This window comes from Archocentrus centrarchus, chromosome 19 (genome assembly GCF_007364275.1).
Source record: "Archocentrus centrarchus isolate MPI-CPG fArcCen1 chromosome 19, fArcCen1, whole genome shotgun sequence".
In the NCBI taxonomy this organism is placed as follows: domain Eukaryota; kingdom Metazoa; phylum Chordata; class Actinopteri; order Cichliformes; family Cichlidae; genus Archocentrus; species Archocentrus centrarchus.
The window spans coordinates 24,515,229-24,536,418 of record NC_044364.1 but is presented as its reverse complement, the minus strand read 5'-3'; the positions used below and the strand labels follow the sequence as shown (position 1 = coordinate 24,536,418).

The 21,190-nt window shown below is 39.3% G+C and overlaps 2 protein-coding genes across 2 annotated transcripts; one reads left to right on the top strand and one right to left on the bottom strand.

Moving 5' to 3' along the window:
• Positions 1 to 2,926: 2,926 nt before the first annotated feature.
• On the bottom strand, positions 2,927 to 6,903 carry LOC115797758 (NHL repeat-containing protein 3). The gene is made up of 3 exons (XM_030754249.1): positions 6,409 to 6,903; positions 5,045 to 5,247; positions 2,927 to 4,937 (listed from the first exon to the last, which is right to left on the bottom strand). Exons 1-3 carry the CDS (start codon positions 6,695 to 6,697, stop codon positions 4,338 to 4,340), a joined length of 1,092 nt encoding a protein of 363 aa, XP_030610109.1. The 5' UTR covers positions 6,698 to 6,903; the 3' UTR covers positions 2,927 to 4,337.
• A 2,695-nt stretch (positions 6,904 to 9,598) lies between these two features.
• On the top strand, positions 9,599 to 18,490 carry nrbf2b (nuclear receptor binding factor 2b). The gene is made up of 4 exons (XM_030755081.1): positions 9,599 to 9,786; positions 13,682 to 13,766; positions 15,264 to 15,304; positions 17,253 to 18,490. Exons 1-4 carry the CDS (start codon positions 9,694 to 9,696, stop codon positions 17,946 to 17,948), a joined length of 915 nt encoding a protein of 304 aa, XP_030610941.1. The 5' UTR covers positions 9,599 to 9,693; the 3' UTR covers positions 17,949 to 18,490.
• Positions 18,491 to 21,190: the final 2,700 nt, after the last annotated feature.

Genomic DNA, 21,190 nt, shown 5'->3' with positions numbered 1-21,190 from the left:
AACCTTCCTTTTATCTAAAAAATTATTGAAAGAGTAGTTGTAAAACAGTAAACTGATCATCTGCAGAGGAATGGTTTATTCGAAGAGTTAAGCCAGGTTTCAAAATTCATCACAGTACAGAGCATTAGTGAAGGTTATAAATGATCTTATGACCTCTGACACTGGACTCTATGCTTGTCTTGTTGGACCTCAGTGCAGCTTTTGATACTGTTGACCATAATATTTTATTACAGAGATTAGAGCTTACAGTGGTTTGAATTATATTTATCTAATAGACTCCAATTTGTTCATGTAAATGGGAGTCTTCTTCAGACACTAAGGATAATTATGGAGTTCCACAGGGTTCTGTGCTAGGATCAATTCTACTATTCTATTCTATTACACAATACATGCTTCCCTTAGGCAATATGACATGATGACACACACCAATTAGTTAAACTGCAGGAATGTCTTAAAGACATAAAGGCTTGGATGACCTCTAATTTCCTGCTTCTAAATTCAGATAAAACTGAAGTTACTGTACTTTTGATCAGGATATGTTCTTCAGTGGACATATTAAACAAATGTGTAGGACTACTTTCTTTAATTTATGCAATATCTCTAAAATTAGATACATCCTGTCTCAGAGTGATGCTGAAAAGCTAATTCATGGTTTATTTATTATTTTTAGGCTGGACTATTGTAATTCATTATCAGGCTGTCCTAAAAGCTCCCTGAAAAGCCTTCAGCTGATCCAAAATGCTGCAGCTAGAGTACTGACAGGGACTAGAAAGAGAGAGCAGATTTCTCCCATATTGGCTTCTCTTCATTGGCTTCCTGTTAAATCTAGAATAGAATTTAAAATCCTTCTCCTCACCTACAGGGTCTTGAATAATCAGGCCCCATCTTATCTTTAAGACCTTATAATACCATATTACCCCAATAGAGCACTTTGCTCTCAGACTGCTGGCTTACTTGTGGTTCTTATGATAATTAAGAGTAGAATGGGAGGCAGAGTCTTCAGCTTTCAGGCGCCTCTTCTGTGGAACCAGCTTCCAGCTTGGATTCGGGAGACAGACACCCTCTCTATTTCTAAGATTAGGCTTAAAACTTTCCTTTTTGATCAAGCTTATAGTTAGGGCTGGATCAGGTGACCCTGAACCATCCCTTAGTTATGCTGCTATAAGCCCAGGCTGCTGGGGGGGTTCCCATAATGCACTGTTTCTTTTCATTCACCTTGTTTACTTTGTTTATACTACACTCTGTACTTAATCACTAGTTATTATTAATCTCTGGATCTCTTCCACAGCACATCTTTTGTCCTGTTTCTCACCTCAGCCCCAACTGGTTGCAGCAGATGAATGCCCCTCCCTGAGCCTGTTTCTGTTGGAGGTTTCTTCCTGTTTGGGGTGGCTGTGGCTCAGGAGATAGAGCAGGTCACCTGCTAATTGGAGGGTTGGCAGTTTGATTCTGGTCTGCATGCCAAAGTATCCTTGGGTGAGATACTGAACCCAAAGTTGCTCTCCAATGTGTGTGTAAATTGTAGACAGTAAGCACTTAGCTTATCTACAGATAGAAGTGCTTGTATGAATGGATGAATGCAAACATGTTGTATAAGTGCTTTGAGTGCTCAGTTAGAGTAGAAAAGCACTATATAAGAACTAGTCCATTTACCTGTTAAAAGGGATTCCCTTCCCACTGTCACCAAATGCTTCTCATAGGGGGTCATTTTGACTGTTGGGTTTTCTCTGTAATTATTGTAGGGTCTTTCCCTTATAATATAAAGCACCTTGAGGTGACTGTTGTGATTTGGCGCAATAGAATAGAATAGAATAATCTGGCTCAAGCTTGATCAAGCTTGCCCATAAATACTGCAGGTGACAATACAAGATATAGCACAGGTGCTTGGCCAGGGAGTGGAAAAGCTCCAGAGAACCTGCTGAAGTCCTCCTGGACTCAGAAGTTAGGCACAGATGCACACACCAAACAAACAAACCAAAAAACAAACAAACTGAATTTGTACCAGAATTATGGGAAGAGAAGCATGGAGATGGAGAGGAAAATCTCATGATCCAAAGACAACCGCATCATGTTGGAGGTACTGTTATGGCATAGGCATGTGTGACTGCCAATGGAACTGGGTTTATTGATGATTTGACTGCTGATAACAGTAATGAATTAATTTTGAAGTGAACAAGACTATACTCTCTGCTGGGATTCAGCCAAATACTACAAAAATGATTAAACAATGTTTCACAGTACAAATGAATGACTGACGGCAAAGGACCTTCATCCATGTAAAAAAACAATCCTTATATTTAAAATTCTATTTGTTTGTCCATTGACTTTGAGCCTCTGATAAAGGGGGAAATATGTCTAAAAATGGCTGTGATTTCCTAACAGTTTATGCAACACTTTTGTTAAACCTTTTAAAGAAAAGTTAAAAACCAGTTGCTTGATATAAAATTCCCTGTGGTGGTGTACAGAGGCAAAAGTATACAAATTGCATCACTGCCCAAATACTAACTGTGTTTTATACTGACAGGTACCACACAAACTAGATAACTGGCGTTATTTTGGTTTTAATCGGTGTATATTTAGGGCTGTGCTATTAATCGAATTCTGATTTCAATTTCAATTTTTGAGCACAAAAACACTGTAATCAACAAAAGACAATTATTAAAATTATTAAAATCATTTTGTCACAATATGCTCCGTATACTCTTTGCCCTGATTTATTCTGCAGTCTTGAGTCTTTGCGGCCCTACAACGTAACCTACATAAGTGGCCAGTGATGCTGCTGGCACTTATGCTTCTGCGGGTGTATTATGTCTTAATTACCATTAATCATCGAGCAGGAAATCTAAAATAATCTGCTAAGATTACTAAGAAATCTACTAAGACTAATATTTTTACAACTGCTGTGCCAAAAAAATCAGAAAAAACAAATCACTCATAAATTTATTTACAATTGGATTCTGTCACATTTTTCAAAGATACATCATGCAAAATGGCTCAGTTCCAGCCTTTTGCTACACTCTGGTAAAAGGCAAAAAGCACAAACAACTTAAAGTGTCTGCAGTAAAGAAGGAAAACACTTCTTTGTCAGAGAGGCTCTGATCTGTTCAAGCACTGAAACATCAGAAAAATTACAAATGGCACATAACAATAAAAAAACGGGAGAAAAAACTATAAACCCTGAAATAATTTCCAGTGATGACTCTCAGCAATACACATGGTACCTTCTCTAGTGTAAGTAAACCTGCTTTTCTTTTATCTGCATATTATTTGTGACTAAAACTCGTTAATTAAGTTTGAATTTTGAGAAATATTTACAGATGTCCCAATGTTGAATTCCACTGAATATTATGAAAGTTTTAAAGGAGTACATGCTCACCTCAAAGTAGCCCTGACTCGAAGAGACTGTTTATCTCCTACTACTTTAAAGTAACTCATATGCAGTCTCATTTTTTAAAAGTATGTTATAATTTGAATTGACCTATTCAGCCATTCCTTATTTTCTGTCATGCATACCTATAATGCTGAAGTATTTGTTGTTCATATTTAAAATGACCAAGTTTCAAATAAGGAGGTAAACATATGTAAAATTAATCCCACTGGGCAAAAAGCTCAGTCTGTAAAATTATGTTACTTTTTAGCTTTAAAGTTTACTTCAACCCTCTGAGGTCTAAGTGCTAGATGCTAACAAGTAATAGCTTTCTCAAAGCACCCCAATCAGATGATAGTGTGTATTTAGGAACAAAAAGAGATGGGAGCTAGAACAGAGGACGAACTGAGGGACTGAATAAAGGACCATTATAACATACACAAGTTCCTTTAAGGCTCTAAGCAATCACTGGAGATGACCTTAATCTTAACCCTATATTCTAGAGAAAGGCAAAACTTATTTTTCCTTTTCAAGTTAGTTTTAGTAAATAGTTTTCGGTGTGTTACTTTCCCTGATGCAATGACTGCCAAGAATATTTATTAGAAAAAACAAACATTGCATGTTCTAATTGTCTAGGGTTAGAATTAGGGTTAGAGTGTGGACTGTCAGATTACACTTAAACCTCAGAGGGTTAATTGTGAATCATGTAAAGCTACATTAGTGGAGTCCCAGAAAGAAAAAAAAGAGTTGAAAAAGCACATGACAGGTCCCCTTTAAGGTTATGATTCAGGTCAGCTAATTAAAAGGGACAAATATCCTGTTTGTGAACATTCTAGTACATTTTATGTAAGGAGTAAAGTTTATGATGCTGTGCATCATAAATATTACATCATAGTATAAATATTACAATATTACACAGTTTCTGATCAATCATGTTGTTTCAATTCTTCAGTGAAAGCCCAGTGTGGCACTACAGCAATTTTCCACCCAGACTAAAGGGGGTGAACTTCTGGGCTTGTTGGGCGCCAATCTCAGCCACGTACAGAGCCCCAGTCTTCAGGTCTAGGTCTACCAAGTGCGGCTTCACATCGTCAGCCAGCTGAATCACACTGACTACTCTGCATTGGCCAATCACACCTACAGGTGGTGCATCCAGCAGCGAAATCTGATTGGTGTTGAGCTGGATGACAACAAAGTATTTCTTGTCTGGGGTAAGCCGAACAGAATAAGGTGCATCCTCAGTGAAGCAGCTTCCCCATGTTCCCAGCCAGTCCCCAGTGACAGAATTAAAAACCTGGATCCTCTTGTTGCCTCTGTCAGCCACCCAGACCCTCTGAGCTGTGTCCACGGTCACGCTGTGGGGGATGTAGAACTGAGCTAGCCCTTGTCCTTTCTCTCCATGCATCCACATTACCTGCAGCTCTTTGGACAGCTTAATGAGGCGGTTGTTCATCCCCCCATCACCATCCACGATGTAAATTTCCCCAGAGTTGTGGACAAAGATCTCAGCTGGCTGATCAAATTGTAGGGGATCCAATCCAGAACCTGCTTTCCCTGGCGTTCCAAGCACCTGATACAAAGAAATCGACAACCAACAGAATGTTTTCTCATTCTTTATCACAATAAATACTTTAGAACCAACTTCGCACCAAATCAAGCCCTATATGAAGCATTCACCTGTAGCATCTTCCCTGATGGTGAGTACTGTTTGATGCAATGACCATACGGGCCATTGCCTACATCTGTGATCCACACAGTGGGGTTTGATGAAGCTGCATCTGCTAAAAATATTCCATGAGGCATCTCCAGAGTGGTTGTGTTCCAGGACATGAGGAAATCTCCATCTGTAGTGAACACCAGCACCTTGGGAACATTGTCACCTAAAGATAAGCAAATGCAAGCTTATATAGTACAGCATTGCATATACATGACACAGACTGCACATGTAGGCAGCAGCATTTAGCAAAGTAGTGCTGTGACTCTTAATAGATCTCGAGGTTTGATACAGTGAGGAATAAATAAGATGACACTCTTACTAACAAGAACTGTATGTGATATGTGTGTGATGTTGTGTTGTGTGTGTGTGTGTGTGTGTGTGTGTGTGTGTGAGAGAGAGAGAGAGAGGGAGGGAGACTATGTGTGTGGTTGAAGTAGTTTTGATTAAACTGAAAGCTGTGCTGAGATAAATTAAGTAAGGAACTGGTATGTACAGAGTCAACATACACACTAACACTGGGAGAAGAAGAGGAATAATCAACGATCAACAGCAGGAGAAGGCAGAGCTGCTGATTATTACAACATGAGCAACACAAGAAGAGGACTGTCTCCTCACTAGAATATTTTGGCACTGTAGTGAATATTTCTTTTTTCCTACAAATGTTGCTAGGTCATGCTGGACGGGATTAAACACCAGCTGAAACTTTGATCATAACCTGGCAATACAAACGTTGTAAAATCTGTAAAATTTAGGACAATAATAATGTACTCATCTACACCACTAAATACCACAGTAAAATGTCATTGCTCATTTAAAAACATCAATTAACATTCAGAAAACTTTACTTTGATGCAGAGGCAAGTCCGCAAGGGTTGAAATAACACTGCTGCCCCCGGTGACCTCACACCAATGTCACATTAACATTTTACACTGATGTACTGAACTACTTCAGTGTCATCAGATATTTGCTATACTGTTTTTTTATACTACATTTAATCGAGCTACATTCTGCGCATTGAAGCTATGTAATATGTTTGTTGCGTTTAAATTAACTGCTGTAACAAAAGAATTTCCTACCTTTAAGTCAAATAGAGGATCTTATCCTACTTTATTATAATAGATAATAAAATAATTTCTATCTGCAACAACTGACACAATAACTCATTAATGAATCAACAGTTAAGATCCAGTGATATTATGTGTGATTCTGAAAAGAACTCATTTGTCTGAGTACTTGTGTTAAATATATTTTGATGCTAAAAAACAAACAAACAAACAAAAACGTCTAGTCTCTTGCAGGATTACTAACAAAGCGTGTAATTACCTCTCTGAGCCACATACACCACACCAGCATACTGGTTGACTGCTACTCCAAACACCTCTCCAGTGAAGAGTTCCGGGTTCTTGGGCCAGCTCAGATCTAGCTTGTACAGGGGTCTGCCCAGCAGCTGGTAGTCGTGTCTGAGGCTGGAGCCGCCCGGTTGCTGACTGCTCATGGTACCGTAAAGCACCATCATGAGCAATACTAAAGACGCCATACTGGAAGCTATCAAACACGTATGACTTCTCTTTTTCATCAGCATCGGTGGTTTAGCTGCTGGCGTATACTTCATTTAATAGTCTGGTTCTAAATCTGCCAATATGTTGCGTACGCGTCTATACAGGACACACTGACGGAAGTCATCTAACGTTAGCTACGCAGCCTGCTACGAACAAGCAAAACCCGATATCTTTTGGTATACTACACCGTTAAAACCTCTTGATTATTTTATATGTTTGAATCCCACTTAACAAATACGATGCAGAACGCCACTTCCTCTTCCGCCCTAAATGAAAACAAAACAGGGTGGCAAGTGAGAAAGAACAACGCAAAGCATTTCTGTTTATTATATCACAATAAAACCATGTTATCAAAAAAGCAACAAAAGAATAGACATATCCGAGATCAGACATAACGCACTGATAAAGTTCAAATATTTAAAAAGTATACTTATAAGATATAACATATATATATTGCTATTGCTAAGGTTTTATTTTTAGAGGAAGCTCCTTCTATTTCTGGTCGCTTGACAGCAGAAGGAGGATGACGAGGATGTTTCTATGTGTTTTTTATGTGTGATATTCTTTGCTCATATTGGTAAATAGATTGTAGTCAACAGTATTTACAAAGTGGTTTCATATAAAATAAAGAAATTACCTGTTTTTCAGGTAGCTTTATGGCTGCATTATACAGTGTTCTACATTATAATCAATCAAATCCTTTTTGTTGCAATTTTTTGCTGCCCTTTTCCCCAGATCTCTCTTTAAAAAAAAAGAGAGATTTTTAATGTCTATGAAAATTTTTAACTCAATAAATAAAGAATATACAATTCATATTGCCACAAAGTGATTGCAGCTTTTACCTTGTGAATGGAATGGCTCAAAATAACTTTATATCATTTGTGAGAGATATGTTTGAAAGATTGGGTCATTTAGAACAATTTGGCATGACCAGTTGGGCTGTGAATGGGCAGGAGGGAAGTGAGGGGAAAACAGTATGCTTGAAGTGATACTAAAATTGTTTAATAATATATAGGATAAAGGTACAATCCCATCAATCTGGAAGCAAGCAGGTATAATACCAGGTTTGCAAATAATTGCTATTTATAAATGCAGACAGACTGCTAACATCAGTCTGAATGAGTCTTTGTCAATGAGCATAACTCAAGGGGACTCAACTCAACTGTCTGCCAGCTGTTTGTGTTCTGGTTAGATTCCTATGGAACAAGAAGGTCGCTGAGCACAAATGTAAGAGTTAAATGTGAATTTCTGTTAAGTGTGAATGTCTATCTATGTAGACAGCAACAGATATATGATTTTTGACAACTTATCACAGCTAATTGCTATATTATCAGAAACAGATTGCATGTAATTGCCAACTTGATGCTATTCAATCGCAGACTGATATCAGACTGACTCTAGCTTACGGCAACATTTATGCCATGTTTAAGTGACAGTGTTGTTATGTTTTACAATCTAATTTTGCAGCAAAAAATAACTGAAGTGAGATAACTGAATCTTACTAGATAAAACAGATGCTGACAAAGTTTAAGTTTGAAGACATAATACTGCAGTTGAAAAAAAAGTGATAAATCACAATATTGCTATATTCAGCATATTGCAAAATGTTAAAAACTGCATTATCGTGAGTGAAATATTGTGATAGTACCATATCGTGGGGTTTCGGGTGATTCCCATCTCTAGTGCGGTCCTTTATTATTTAACATAATTAACAATTAATTTTTGAACAGACTGAGCAAGACATAGGAAAATCACTTTATGCTGATGACGGGGCACTCTGCATAAGGGGTCAAAATCAAGAATACCCCATAAATAAAATGCAAACTGCAGTATCAAAAGTGGAAGAATGGGCAAATAATTGGACATTTAAACTGAAAATTGAAAAATCACAAATCATCTCTTTTTCAAAATTCCATAAATCAGCAACCCATGAATTTATATGGACAGACATTTGAACAGTGGCCTGTGGTGAGGTTTCTAGGAATGTTGAGAATGATAAGAAGCTAACTTGATGTTAACATATTAACAAAGTTAGAGATGAGTATAAAAAGATTAATAATGTATTGCAATGCCTGTCAGGAAAAGAATCGGGAGCAAGCAGGACAGCTCTACTAAACACTTAATGGGCTCTTATAAGAGCAATACTAGATTATGTATTGCTTATATGCCTACAGCAGAAACTGACCTCAAGAATCTTGATGTTGAACAGGCACAGCCCCTATGAATCTGCAGCAGAACATTCAGAACACTACCAGTGTCTGCAATGCAAGTGGAAATGGGAGAAATGCCCCTGCGAATTAAGAATTAAAGTGACATACTGGGTGAACATAAAAGGTCATAGTAGGGCTATAGAGTATTTTACAGGAATGGGTTAGAGATGTCATTCCTTTGTGTTTCTGCACATGTAGGGGGTGAAGGTGGACCTGTTGGCAAAAATTACAGCAAATTAAAACAGAAGTACTGTTACACAAAGACGTGGTTAAAAATATCATTAAGAATCATCCATCCATCCATCCATCCAGCCATTCTCTTCTGCTTATCATGTTCAGGGTCACGGGGGAGCTAGAGCCTGTCCCAGGAGACATAGGGCAAGAAGCAGAGTACACCCTGTACAGGTCGTCATCCTGTTGCTTTAGATTTAGTGGCTTTGTTTAAAGGAAAACAATCAGAAATTTACACTGGGGAATCTTGTAGGGACTGTACCACAGAATGTATGCAGTCCTTTATTTCAACATCTCAGAATTACAGAACTGATGGAGAGAATATTGTTTTTTTGTTTGTTTGTTTTGAGGGGGTCTTGTTGTTTTCCCTACTAATCGCTTGCGCACACTGCTCTGCAGTAGGTGGCGGTAATGCACCTTTAAGTTGGTTTGCCAACAGCCATTAAAATCCATAAAGAAGAAGAACAACTGACCAACCAAAACGGAGCTAGCGTAAGTCAGCTGTGACGTCACGACGCTGCTTTGGCTGTGCAGTGGAGGAGATTGTTGTGTTTCCTTCAGTAATTTTCTTGTCATTATTATTTTGAAGATTTTTAATCCTAGTGCGAATGACAGTCTGTGAAGGACAGAGGCACGTTTCATGTAGTGTAAACCGTCGAAGAATCATCTCCATGGAGGTCGTGGACAGCCCGCTCAACCTTGTAAGTTTGATGTTGCAATAAAAGGCTATCCTTACAGTCTCTAGGAGCTACCATAGAGTTAGCGGCTAGCTTTGTTGTTAGCTTTGTCTCGGAAGTCGGATGTTGGAGCTGTGACTGACGTTACTCATGAGTTGAACGCGTTCCAGTAGTAGAGTCGAAAAAGCAAGGAAAAACAGGATTTGTTTTGGTCCTTAGCAGGATAGTCATTCATACATCACTAGCAATATACAGCGCAATGTTGTTGTTTGTTTGGTTTGGTTGGGGGGCTGCAGCACGTTCATTTCATAGACAGAGCCTGGTCAGTGCTCTGCGTATGGCCTTTTCCATCCAGTGAAAAATACACAGCAGTGACTGTATAGATTAAAAGTTTTACTACTGTTTACGTTCACTACCGCCATCTTGAATTGTTAACTTAGGGTTGATGGGGTTCCTCTGACTTTGAGTTTGAAATCCAACATAAGTGGGCGTTCCAGTAGAAAATTCGACTTCTGACTTAAATTGGAACATTCCGGTTGCGTCCCTTGAGAAGATAAGCACAAACCGGTTTGGCTTTGGAAAGCAATACTGTAAGATTTTTTTTAAACCATTGCTGAGTTAAAATAACCAACGATACGTTAACGTTACTTGTTAACATGTGTGGACGGCCTGTTGGTGTTATGGTGCGTTCCATTTTTAGTGGGAATTTTTGAGTTTCCAGTCAGAATTTTCAGTCGGAACGCCGGACTTCAAACCCGGAAAGGTGGAGGAGCCTCACCTACAATGCCCGTAAACATTAGTAATAAATGGAACACATCAATAACCACTTAGCAGGTTGTCTAAAGATACCACTATTTCATCTCAATGTGTCGTTCCCAGTGACATTCACTTAAAGACGACTTATTTTTTTGTATCCAGTAATATAAATTCAGCCCAGTTTTTTTCCAATATCAACTTTATACAGATGAAAAGTAACACCAATGAGATACTAGTTCATCATTCTCTAGAACAGGGAACGTCAATTGGGGGCCCGCGGGCCACATAAGGCCCGCCAGAGCTTTCCATCCAGCCCCCCCGAATAGTAATGCCACAGGTACTGTACGCCAATCAATCATGTAATGTCACAACCTGTTAAATAGTCTCTGACTAGTCTGAATTATCAAAAGCCTCCAAACGCCACTTCCCATTGCCCTATATGCCTCCATGTCCCTAGAACCAATCAGAATTCAAGATCGGACCATATGACTTTAAGCATTTTTCTGGCTGCACCGAGGAGCTGGCTTTTGTTGGTGGTGATCTGATTGTAAACACAGCTGAAGGTGAGTCTAGCCTTGTTTTGTGTAGAAAACATGTTCGGTGATCAAACTTGTCTAACTAAAGGAAGTAAAAGTCGTAACGAGATTTCTGTCGTGAACCAGCGGAAGGATCGTTATTGGCTGCCGAGCGTACTCCCAGGCCTACGCAGGGCTCCTGTCTACTTTCCTGTTAGGGTCTTTCATACGGTCTGCTCGTAGGGGACCAGACGGGTAGGTGGCTTGGCAGCCTAGTATCTACTATTCTGTTATTGTTAAAATAAATGTGCTGCCATTTTGTGCCATTGTGGTTGTACTGTGTGAATCTATGTGGAAATGTTTTTATTATAGTCTGATATTTGCCTTTTGCCTTCATTCACACTGGACAGTGGACGGACTGAAGATTTTGCTGCTTTTGTCTCAAAACAAAATATTATTATTTGTTAAAAAAAAAGTAGGTAAATTACTATATTACACATTTTTATATTACTACATTTTTGAAAAAAAGGCAGCTTATCATTGCCTGTAAAATGAAATTGCTAAAACTTACCATTGGATCCAGAAAAAAAAGCTCTTTTAAAAGAAGTGTCCAGGCAGATTTAGAAGGTTTTGCATCTGAACTCTTCATATGTTCCTATATTCATTAAAAGAAAATCTACAACAAAAACGCCTCCTGAAAAGTAGATTGTGCTCTCATGTAACATTTTATTGTTTCCTGTGCTCTAGAACAATAGATCTTCATAAAATGCTATGAAAGGGATTGAGAATGGTTTCTTTGTCTTTGACATTAAAGTTAAGTAAAACTACCCAGTTATGAAGCTTAACTTTAATCTCAGCCAAACTGATTTCCTCAGAAACAAATGAAACACTGAAATAAACCAAACATCAACCCTTACATATCATTAAGTGAAGTGAAATATCTATTTAACTTCCACTCAGTGGCAAAATGATGTACTGGGAGTCAGGTGTTTTTCCAGGTATAGAGAGCCTAGATGGCTGTTGGATCAATGGAGACATCTCCAAAAACACTAGAGAGCACTTTTGCAATTAAGCAATATCTTAATAAATCGAGCAGATATTTAAGGTTTGCACATTTACATTCTCACCTGAAAACATCTTAAAGGTTTATTTTGTGTCACAGAAACATGGATTTGCCAGTTACTTGAATTTAACATTGGGAAACTCCATTTAACAGATATTTTTGGCCATATCTCAGCTGAAAAAAAAGATATATCCTCATTTGTTGCAGTAAGAAGCATGTCACTGTTGTTATAATGGACATGTAGCATTTGATCGGGATATGATGCAGATATGCAAATATGACGTTTGATTCTCTATCAAGCCGATCACTCAATCCCCCATTATCTTTTTTCTTTTAATGAGAAAGTCATGTGTTTCTCATAAGAGATGAAGTTTTTACAAAAAAATTAAAATGACCATAAAATGAAAGCTTTTTTTAGTTTAACTTTTTAAATAGGACCTATGTGTTATCGCTGGGTTTTTGTGCCTGCCACCACTTGTTGTTGTTTAGTTTTTTTTTGTTTTTGTGTTTTTTTTTTTTTTAAGAGCCACAAGTTACCTTATATGGATGAAAGTGCTAATTTATCAGGTAATGCTAGCTTTATTAGCAAGCTGCATTCACAAACTATACACATGCAATGAACAAACACATCTGCTAATTAGCACTACGTAACACGCTAATGAAATATTACTATTTCACTCACCAAAACTGATGCACAACCTTCTGGAATGGTTGGCAGAGCAAATCATAATAATAGTGAGATAAGCCATTAATAATGCTCCCAAAGGCAGCGTGATGAAATCTAGTAGTAGTATATTCAGCCAAGCAAATTCAGCTGCCTGTGTCGGAACATCTGTTAATTATAACGGTCACACCCCTAACTCAGTTATCAATTATAAAAAAAAATTCACCCCACTCAGATTTAGTATGCGAAGGGAAACTATCCAGAGTCCACAACAGTTTTTGAACCAGGCTATATATGCTTTATATGGAGATTCACTCCCTTTTACAGCCAGTCTCAAGTGGACCCTGGGCAAACTGCAATTTTTTGGCACTTAAATGTTGGCTTCATTTTAAAGTTTTTGAGGTTTCCCATTGGTCGCAATCATCTCACCAAGATTTTCTGCCTTATTGTCCAAGGACCTCGTTTTCCCAGTAATGATCACAGAAACACACAGTTTATATTTCCTCCTCCTGGGGCTTCACTTAGCTCCAGATCTGAAACTCCATCACCTCAGTGGGTTGTCCAGGATTACAATATAACTACTAGGGCAATCAGATGGTGAAGATTCTCTGTTAACAAGAAAAAACAGCCAATAAATCATAAAAATATCCATGTTGTAGTGCTTAAAGTGAATTCTACAAACAAATACATCATCTGATCGTCACTCTCAAACCATCCGAGTTTATTTTCATTCCATAGATGTTTATTGTCACATATGGCAAAAAGGTTTTTACATTAAAAACAGAAAAGCCAGTATATACAGTAGATTTGGTATTTTTGCATCATCTATTATCCATGGTTTTATTCCAGCACCTCTTTGTATTATTGTAACATTGTCTTCTTGTTTCTGACACAATTTCTGTGCACATTTACGCTCTTCAGGCTCACCAGCAGTGCAGAAATGCTGACCGTTTGGTAGCTGTTGGAAAGTATGAAGAGGCCATCTCCTGCCATGGAAAAGCAGCAGGTAGTTTGTTTCTTTGACACTACAACCATTTTCACACACAAACTCCTAACAGTGTCAAATGTCTTTGACCATTGTCCGAATTTGGCCTTTAATATGTTCCCGGCCATGTTGTACATTGCTAATCTGTAGGTGCTGTTAGTCATTTAGCCTAAACCCTGCCCGGGGAAAAACAAAACTCATACTCTACAAAGAAATTCTTTGTAGTAAAATGAACCCAAGTGTTAAAAACAATAAATACTGCCCACTACAGCCATCCTCTGTGCTTCTGCAGCATGCTTTTTTGATCTTAGATTTTTTCCTCCCAAGGGAGGAAACACTTACAATTTAGTGAAGCACCTAAAAGACCGACATCCAGATCTGTTTAAAGAATTCAAGGTGAATGAGTTTCAGTTCAACATCCCAGTCATTATCCTTCTTATGTTATACTGAATGTTACCATTTTGTTGAGACAGCTGGCATTGCTGGCAAGTAAAATCAACTATGTTCCATAGCCTAAATCAAGGATCTTCAAATCTAGGCCCTGAGGGCCGGTGTCCTGCAACTTTTAGATATGTCTCTGCTTCAACACACCTGAGTCAAATATAGAAGTCATGAGCAGGACTCTGGAGAACTTGACTGCATACTGAGGAGGTAATTCAGCCATTTGATTAAAGTGTGTTGGATCAGGGACACATCTAAGAGCTGCCCTCGAGTCCTGGATTTGAGGATCCCTGGCCTAAATGGTTCCAGCGGCTAATGTCATATAAATCCCTAAGCTATCATAATTTAACTAACAGCACCCTAACATTTCAATCTGTCCCGTTGTCCTGTCAACAAAGTACAATATTAATATAAAAAAAAAGACTGGTCTGCCACCACAATGTCAGTGATTTAACAGCTTTTTAATAAAGGATAAAGAAGATTGTGTTTGAGTACATGGAATAATCTTTTATTTTATGCCTTAGTTTAGGTTGAGTACAGCTTATTGTATTTATTACTTGTGACTGTTTTCTTAAAAAAATTATTTTAGTATGGCACATAAATGCACTGAAAGGGTTTAGTTTTTTTTACTATTAAAACACTGCAGTTTCTAAAATGAACACCAGTGAGCATTTCATTTTAAAGACCTGTGTTTTTTCTCCTTTGTAAATTTATTATTGGTCATTAATAAGACAAAAGTGTATGTTATCCGCTTACTCGATTAATCACTGCAATAATCGATAGAATGCTCGATTACTAAACTAATCAATATCTGCAGTCCTATTGGGGTTTTTTTTTGTTTGTTTTTATATCTTCACCCGACACTCATTGTTGAATTTCCAGTCCAGTGATGGAATATGGAATAGAATGGAATAGAAAACCAACACAATAAATACTGTGTCCCTGGCCTGTCCTGTTATGATGACTGTATATTAAGCTGCACGTTACATGCAGTGTACTGTGTGTTAGAAAGTGTGTATTCTAGCACTGCTATCGACTCCCTTGTTGCTCATCTCTCTCTATCACTGTCGCTCCCAGATTTTCTGACTGAGGCAATGAAGACAACCGAGTGTGAGCAGGTAAGACACACAGTTTCCTGTGCATGTGTGATCAGTGGAAGAATGGTAGTGAAACCTCTTTTCTCCATCATGCAGTCATACTGCCTGAGATTAGAAAACATCTTTAACACCACCTCTAGTATATTGTAGGTGATCTAGATCAGAGGTCCCCAACCCCTGGGCCACGGATCAGTACCGGTCCGTGGGTCATTTGGTACCGGGCCTCACTTAAAGACTAAATAATTTGCATTATTTCCATTTTGCTTATTATCTAAGTCTGAATGATGTTTTATTTTGAAAAATGGCCGGGTTTTCTCCGTTACTTCCGTCTATGACTCCCTCCTGACGTGTCAAGATGCTTGTCTTGGTCACGTGATACGTCACCACTAAAATTAAACCCACAAGCTTCGCTGGTTCCCGCGCCTGTCTAACAAAATAGGTTGGTTGACCTACATAACGCTCGTATAAATATTTGAGTGCTCAACAAGAGTAGAAAAGCACTATATAAGAGCTAGTCCATTTGCCATTTATATTTAGCAACACCGGGGATAGCAGTGAGGCAGACACAGCCAAGCTTAAGCTGACACTCACCGGCGCTGGACACCGCGGCTCTGCAGTCACTCTCCATGTGAAATCAAAGCTTCCTGTTTACTGTAAGGATTCTGACAGTGTATTGGTGTGTTCCGGGATACGTGAGGCCAAACCCAGCCAACCCACAAGCTAGCAAAAATGAGTTGCAGAGAAACAAGCTCAGGGCTCACACTGATTCAGCGTTAAGGTGAGTTGTATTTTTCATGTGCTTTATACAGTAAAAATCACCTAAGTCGAAGTCGCACAAATCGGATTTTAGCTCTAGTCGGAAGGTTTCTGTAGGTCCTAATGAAATATCTGGTCCCATTGTAATATATTTCCAATTAAATGTGATTGCATAAGTCTTTAAGAGTTTAGCTAAGAGTTTATTGCTAAAGCCCTCCTCAGCTCCCATCTGCCCATTTCCATGTATCGGTTTGTTCGTATTGTATTTGTATTTGCAGTGTATCTTATTCTGAAGGCATGTTTAAACGTCACCATGGTGACCAGAGAGCGTTGTGGCGTATTTATCTGCCACACCTTAAAGACCGGTCCGTGGAAATATTGTCTAACACTAAACTGGTTTGTGGCTCAAAAAAGGTTGGGGACCACTGATCTAGACCCCAAAGCAGAATTGAAACCATGAGACCTTGAGAGAGTTGTTTTTTCAAAAAACAATATTTCAGTAGATGAAAGAAGTGTTTTTAGAGGTTTTTCTAGACATATTTATTAAGGGGCCATTTTTAAATGAGTTAAAATGGTCGAAAAGGTCTTCAGGTAGTTCCTTCATTTTTTTTCTTTAAGGTAGATATCAGGTACGATGGTTCTGTGAATATGGACTCTCAGGGTTGTAGCTAGAGTTAATCAAGACAGAATACATGTGTGTGAATGAGAGGGTGGCAGGTGTAAAAGTGAAGATGCAGGGGGAAAAAAAACACAGAGAAGATTCATGGATGCAGTGAGAGAGGACCTCCAGCAGGTCTGTGTGACAGACAAGGATGTTAGGAATAGGGTGAGATGGAGGCAGATGATCAGCTGTGGTGGTCCCTAAAGGGACCAGCCGAAAAAAACAAGCAGCTGTAAATAAAAACTACATTAACATATAGTCTTCATGGCCCTCTTTGCGCAAGTATAGGAACCTATTTCTGTTCATAGAGATGGATATGATGAGAATTTTTATCAGCACTGCCACCCTTCATGCTGCCTGTTTTGTGCTGTGATATCCTCACTCCACGCATTAAGTATTAATCTTTTAAAACAAAAAACACACAAATCTTCAGAAAATTCAGAACTCATTCATTAACCCTGCCTGTTTACCAAGGCTTTTTAGTTGTTTATCTCTTGTATCTTAAGTAGTTGTGTGAGTGCCATGGCTGGTGCTGACGCTCTCTATCTGTAGGCTCGCTTGTCCATGGAGCTGCAGAGGGACAGTCACATTAAACAGCAGCGACTGATCCAAGAACGCTGGAAGAGAGAAGCTCGGCGGGAGGCAACTAAGACACGACTTGGCCTAGCGCTTCCCGGGCCAGGGCTCATTGCCAAAACTTCATCCACAGGCAAGACCCAGCCCTTCGTCTCTCCAGGTCTCTTAGCTGCAGAGATGGCAGGAATTGGCGAGAGAGAGTACGACACCTTACTCTACCAGCTTCAGACTCGACAGACTGGAGGAAGCCAGATGTTGACTCCAATGTGTTCTGGCTCTAAAACCACTAAAGATGACAAAACACGACTGGAAGAACAACAGACAACCATCGAAAACTTGCGGCTCCTGGTTGATGACCTGACAAACGAAAACCAGCGGCTGAGAGCCGAGAACAAACGGCTACAATTGGAAAATATGCGGCTGCACTCGGAGGCAGCTGACTTTGTGGAGCGCTCTGAGCTCTGGGTACTCCCACAAGCAGGTGGTCCTGTGGGAACTGGAGTTGGACAAGCGGGAGGGAGCACACGGAAAGGAAAGGAGATTGCAATCCCTCAACTGCCACCACTGGAAATGCCAGCTCAGGAAGATCTGTGTCTGGATGACCTGCCTCCACTGGAGCTGCCAGAGGATATCCGTGAACTGCAGGAACTGCTAGACAGGGATAAACTGTGATAAGACAGATCTCTCACATACATGTGGTTCAACCAATATGGGTTTTGATTTAAGATGCCAAAATACTACACACTGAAAGCTACGAGCTCAGACACATGAGACCTCTGGTCATGTTGAAGGTGGGCAGATTCTCTGCACTACTAAGAGTCAGAACACCAGACAGTCCTTACAGAACAGGTGCAACCAACAAAAACATCTGACAAGGGAGAGTAAGTGATAACACTACTCCCATTAATACAAGGCAGATAAAGGAACCGTTCACTCACAAATAATGCCCAAGAGAACGTCAGTGAGTTTGTATGTCACCATGGCTTACAGTGAGCTTTGTTTAGGGAAGGGGGAGGAAAAAAACAGACGTTGACAGGAATATGTTCTTACTTTAAGGTCCACTGAGCAGGTTTTTCCAAAGCTTTCAGGTTTGTCTTAGTCTTTTACAGTATTGTCACATTACCCAAATCCCATATAGAGCATTTGATGACAGCTTTGTTCTCTCAACAATAACAAAAGAGCAGATTATAATGGTTCCCACAGATTTAGACTTTATTTGTGGTGTTGGGGGGGGGGGGGGGGGGGGGTGTATGTGCAAGTGTGTGCATTATGAAAGTAGGCACCCGCAATAGCTTTCCTAAAATAATTATATAATTCTGTTTATATGTTCTCCTCTCCTGTGTACTTTGTGACACATAACTCAGCTGCTCTCAAATAAAACTAATCCTGCGGATGAACTCCAACATCTAGGACTTGTAGTTTTTGTTCTGCTGTGTATCCTCTGTGAGCTCAGGATAGTGTTACTTGAACGAGCTCTCCAGCTGCTGGAATTTCGGATAAGGTGCAACCCTCCAGCTCACAGCTGATGTTTTGAATTACCAATTTAATAACTGAACAACTTGTGCAGCATCATTTTGGTGTTCTGAAACTTAGTAATAATGCTTTTATAGTTGTAATCAGTGGGAATAAAGGCTGAAGCACACACAGTGTGATAGAGCCAGATCCAGCCACAGTGACACTCCCAGCCACTAGGTTGATGGGTTGGTATATTCTATAAAGCTGACAGACATCGAGGTTTGCAACAGAAGTTGGATGTTCACATGTTTACTTTGATAATGTTCTTTAAAGAGTGGCATGATTCTGAAGTAGATAATTGTGTGTTTTTGCAGTCTTGTTCAAACATTTAACAAACTGTGATCTGCAATTTATTTCCTATTTTCAAGCAAAGTAATTTAATTAATAAATATTTGTAGTCTTAAGCATTTGCAGTGGAGCGCTCCAGTTCAAATAAATCAAATTAGCTAAGGTGAGGCCTCAACCAGAGGAATTGTATATGCAATGATTAGAAAGGACTATTGATGACTCATTCAAGTCCAGTCGCTTTTATCTGTTTTTGGTTTCTACCAACTCCAGGAAAAAAAAAAAAAAAAACTAGTGGTTGTTTCTCCCTTCAAGTCTGAGCCTTCACACTGTGTTAACAGCTTTGACTGAGCTAAGCAAGCATTTAGGTTAGAGCATCTACTTGAGTAAGACAAGTGATTGGCTGATAACAAGGAACAAAAACAACTGAGTCTGAGTGCATGTGGCATGTGCACGCACACTATCACACACTTTGATGAACATTTGTACAAACTCATGTATTCAAACTTAAAGAGTACATTTCCTTACTGGAACTATAATGATATGAAGAACTGGCTACACAGGGCATTTTGCTGTATTCACAACCTATGCAAACTCATTCACTAAGCAAGCCACATACTCATTGTTTGGCCTAGCTGTCTATTGATAATTGATTCTCACTTGTAACTCATGGGCAGAGTTCATGATAAAAGCTCAAACTGCCGGCTATCAGAAATCACAGTGGCCAAAACAGCTTCGGCAGCCTTCTGTTGCCTTGCCAGCAAACCAAACCGGTGCTTTGGACAACTTTTATGCACTGTGGTGGCAGTTATACCGCTGGATCTTCAGATAGACCGAAGCAGTTGTCTTTTGATTTGTGTCTAAAATGACACTGTCCACCAGATAGGTGAACACTCAGTGACTAAAAGCAACAGTTCTAAGAAAAGAGATCTCAGCTCTTCCAGCTGCTGTTCCACCCAGGCTCTTAAAAGAAAAGCCCCGAAATCTGTCTGCTAGCTTTCCACTTGCTGCTGTTGCATCAGAGCTTTGTTAAGATGTTGCTGAAGATATGCCTACTGCTGATGCTTTACTTTAAAAGCACTCCACTTGCAAACCATCTAGAGCTGTTTATCTTGAAGCAACTACAGGGAAATGTCAAGTAGCAGTTGAGAAGTTGCTCAGTAAGTAGTGGGCCAGGATGTCACATGCACATGATGTGTAATCCAAAAGTTCTGAGCATGGGCCTATAAGGCCCCTAGTGGAGCAGGTGACCCGCATGCTACATGGACACCACAGAGGCCTGGGTTCAAGTCCACCCTGGGCCGTTCACTGAATGTCATTCTCTGTTAGTAAAGGTCTAAAAATGAAAAATCTTACTGGATTTAAAACTGGCTGATCTCCTTTTCAAGATCATCTCTTTGCACATCCAGACCATTTTCAGCATATCTGCTATTTTTTAGCTCACACTATATAGATCTCATTTGGTTCCATTGCAGCTGTGCCTCTAATGGATGCTGGATCTCCTTCAGTATGTCAAAATGGCAATCCTTCAGTTTAGGAGGTGGACAAAGTCATAAAGAGGCAGTTGTGCATTCACTCTTTCTTCATCAGACATCACAGAACATTACAGTAGGACAGTGTCAACCTGGGCAGCAAATTCATGGTGCACAATGCAATGAATGCCCCCAAAAATGACAAGCACTCTCGTAGTCTAACGTCCCACTTCATGCTCAGCCTTCAGACCTGAAAATGGTGGACTGGAACCCCAGCTCTCATCAACAGTGATGATCCTTCACATCGATTTCTGGCCAGTTTGAAAACGATGGAGAATATATCAGTTCTATTTCCTCTATGGGTCATTTGTAAATATTGCAGAGTAGTACCACAGTTGATGGTGTCCCATCTAAGTTTAATACAAATTTTTAACAAAATTCAGGAAAATTAACAATACAAAATTGTAATTATTTTCCATTCACTGCCAAGTGAACATCAGAGCTTGTTTATTAAACTGATCACCAAGTGGAGCTAATTCTGGTGTGGATTTTGCTCTGAGTTCAGATGATCTCTTTTCAGAAATAGAACTGATTGATAACTTAAATGAAATGTGTTTTTTTTATGATTTGTGATTTGAAAGT

Bases quoted from the DNA above. Each gene is read 5' to 3' on its own strand.
- LOC115797758 (XM_030754249.1), bottom strand. From the start codon at position 6,697: ATGAAGTATACGCCAGCAGCTAAACCACCGATGCTGATGAAAAAGAGA. The intron at 5,248-6,408 runs GTAATTACACGC...GCTTATCTTTAG, and splicing joins GGTGTATGTGGCTCAGAGAG to GTGACAATGTTCCCAAGGTG. The intron at 4,938-5,044 runs GTGAATGCTTCA...TCTTTGTATCAG, and splicing joins CATCAGGGAAGATGCTACAG to GTGCTTGGAACGCCAGGGAA.
- nrbf2b (XM_030755081.1), top strand. From the start codon at position 9,694: ATGACAGTCTGTGAAGGACAGAGGCACGTTTCATGTAGTGTAAACCGT. The intron at 9,787-13,681 runs GTAAGTTTGATG...TACGCTCTTCAG, and splicing joins TGGACAGCCCGCTCAACCTT to GCTCACCAGCAGTGCAGAAA. The intron at 13,767-15,263 runs GTAGTTTGTTTC...TGTCGCTCCCAG, and splicing joins CTGCCATGGAAAAGCAGCAG to ATTTTCTGACTGAGGCAATG.